The following is a 2,960-nucleotide window of genomic DNA, read 5'->3' as shown; positions in this document are numbered from 1 at the left end:
GAGACCTCATCTCTACAATAAATAAAAAAATCAGCCAGGCATGGTAGCGCATGCCTGTAACTCTGGCTACTTGGAAGGCGGAGGCGGAAAGATCGCCAGAGCGCAGCAGGTCGAGGCTGCGGTGGCCGGGAGCGGCCGCTGCACTCCAGTCTGGGCGACAGAGTGAGACTCCGACTCAAAAAAAAAAACACACACAAAAAGCACATGCTTGCTGTAGGCCCACGCAGGCTTGGCAGCGTGATGAGCCCCTTGTTCCTCTGCCCCCCCCAGAGGACAGCGAGTTGCGGAGGACACTGCAGTCCCTGGCCTGCGGCAAAGCGCGCGTGCTGATCAAAAGCCCCAAAGGAAAGGAGGTCGAGGATGGAGACAAGTTCATCTTCAACGGAGACTTCAAGCACAAGCTGTTTAGGATCAAGATCAATCAGATTCAGATGAAGGAAACCGTACGCATAAACTTTGTACTCACAGTGTGTTCACCCAGGAGTCGTCAGTTTTCATAGTGATTGTTTTTGCTGTCGGAGGCCGAAGCATATGTCTGAAATTTCGAATTTGAGGACGTGATGTTTGTCCAGAGTGCTCATTTCCAGGTCACTTTGATTGCCCTTAGGGTCCCAGTAGGAATGAAAGTCAGGAGCCCGTTAAACGGCCATTCCCATTTGCAGAGTGACAGGCCAAGTCGGAACCTCCTTGTATCGAGTTCTGTTTCCAGGGGAGGCGCATGGCATCCCCAGGACCCTGTGGCTTTTTTCTGTTTTGTGCAGACAGTTTGGCCACTCCCTGAGGCTCGGCCTCAGGCAGGGACTGGGGTCTGAGGCCAGACCTGAGAGCCGTGGAGCCACTGTGTCTGCGTCTGCAGGTTAGACCAGGTTCTCGAGGGGCACCTGTCCGCCTGGCCCGGGACTGCTGATAAAGCCGCTCTCCAGCGTCACCCACACGTGTGACGGCCCAGCGGCCTAGACGAGGGAGTGTGGCACGGGGCCAGCTGAGACAATGCAAGGACAGCTCCACTGTCACCTACGCGGTCTCCGGGTCTGGCTGTGGCTTCATCCACCTACAGGTGTGTAGTTGGCGGCCCCGCCAGAAGGTAGGTTCAGGTTACACAGCACGAAGCACAAAAGACCGAGTTCGCTGTCATCGACGATTTTGTTAAGTTGAGATAATATTCCATTTCCCGTAGATCAGCTTGGGTGTGTTGAGTGTGTTACGCCCCAGGGTTGGCAAGTGCCTGGGCACACGGGCACTCTTATTTTTCAAACGGTGTTTGGATGGGTGCAGCTGTTGTGTGTGTGCGCACTGTTTTCTACAGGCTTTGTTTTTATAGAGCAGTTTTAGATTCACAGCAAGATTGAGACGAGGGTGCAGAGACTTGTCGTCTGCCCCCAGGCCACACGCAGCCTCCCCTTACAGGCAGTCCTGGTCACATCATCGCCCGTTGTCACGGTTCGTAGTCGGCAGGCGGTGTTACTCGGTGCCGTCCGTTCTGTGGTTAGGGCAGATGCACAGTGACATGTGTCTTCTCTGACAGTGTCACACAGAATCTCTTCACTGCCCTGAAAGGTCTCTAATAGTCTGTCAGTCTGCCCCACCCCTCCCCCAGCCCCTGGCTACTTTATCTTTTACTGTCTGCGTAGTTTTGCCAGGTCCCAAGTGTCACGCACCTGGAGTCCTACAGCATGTAGCCTCTTCAGATGGGCCTCTTTCACTTGATCAGATGTAGTTAGGGGTGCACCGTGTCTTTTCCTGACTTGATAGTGCATTTCCTTTTTTTTTTCTTTCTTTCTTGGAGTCTCACTTTGTTGGCCAGCCTGGAGTGCGGTGGCACACTCATGGCCCTGGCAGCCTCGACCTGCTGGGCTCAGGCCATCCTTCCGCTTCAGCCTTCCAAGTAGTTGGAACTACAGGCATGTGCTACCACGCCCAGCTAATTTCTTGATTTATTGTAGAGACAAGGTCTCGCCAAGGTCCCCAGGCTGGTCTAGAAACCCTTGGGCTCAGACCATCCTCTGGCCTCCGCCTCCCAAAGTGCTGGGAAGACAGGTGTGACCGCCCTCGGCCCTAAAGGAATGTTTTTAAGGAACAGCAATACATCTCAGCTTTCTCTGCTCACTTTCTCTGCGGTCCCGGGCACCTTTGCCCCTCTGGGGTCACGGATCTCTTTGGGGAAATGGCAAAGGCCGGAGCCTGTCTTCCCGCAGCTCTGACCTCGTGTGGGCATGCCCGGGAGCTCCTGCCCGTCCCCTGCGTCGCTGCTGGCCACGGTGGGGCTGCTTCTCGTGTTTGCTGTTGGCGTCTGAGAGCTGCTCTCGGTCATGCTCAGGCTCTTCCCTCTGCCGGTCCCCCTTGCACGCTAACGCTGCCTTGAGTCTAGCAGCAGCCTTCCGCCTCGGGGCACCGTGGCGCCGTCGGGGGTGGCACGCTGGCCTGGCGACAGGCCACGCCCTGCTGGCTTGTGGGTTTCCTGGAGGAGGCTGTTGTCCGTGCAGAAAGGTGGTTGCGGTGCTGAGGCCCTTGCTCGGCGCCCTCCTTTCAGAGGTTTCCATGGCGCTCTCCAAGGAAAGTCGCTCTTGAGTTCTGGTTTTGGCGGTTTGCCGTTCTGAGAAGCGAGGCGTGGCTAGAGCAGCCGCAAGTGCGCAAGGAGGGCAGCGCCCGGGCCGCCGCCCCCGGGCGCTTCTCTGCGCTCCCGCTACTCGCGCTTCCGAAGAAAACGCAGGGCAAGGCAGGAGCCCTCCGAGTCCGCCCTTGCGTGGAACGTTCGCGCCGGCCGCCGACCTGGCGCTCAGCTTTCCTCTCCCGCGCGCAGGCCGAGGAGCAAGTGAGCACCACCGAGCGGGTGTTCCAGGACCGCCAGTACCAGATCGACGCCGCCATCGTGAGGATCATGAAGATGCGGAAGGCCCTGAGTCACAACCTCCTGGTCTCCGAGCTGTACAACCAGCTGAAGTTCCCGGTGAAGGTAAACG

At 57.4% G+C, this 2,960-nt stretch overlaps 1 protein-coding gene across 1 annotated transcript in view; it reads left to right on the top strand.

Moving 5' to 3' along the window:
• Positions 1-2,960, top strand: part of CUL4A (cullin 4A) — a 41,631-nt gene that overhangs the window by 35,451 nt on the left and 3,220 nt on the right. Inside the window, exons 16-17 of the mRNA XM_021716129.1 lie at positions 271-443; positions 2,801-2,953. Coding sequence (XP_021571804.1) covers positions 271-443; positions 2,801-2,953 — 326 coding nt within the window. The remainder of the gene's footprint in view (positions 1-270; positions 444-2,800; positions 2,954-2,960) is intronic.

Source organism: Carlito syrichta, unplaced genomic scaffold (genome assembly GCF_000164805.1).
Source record: "Carlito syrichta isolate Samal-C Ts95f unplaced genomic scaffold, Tarsius_syrichta-2.0.1 Scaffold308192, whole genome shotgun sequence".
Classification (NCBI taxonomy): Eukaryota; Metazoa; Chordata; class Mammalia; order Primates; family Tarsiidae; genus Carlito; species Carlito syrichta.
This window is presented reverse-complemented; position numbering and strand designations above follow the sequence as displayed.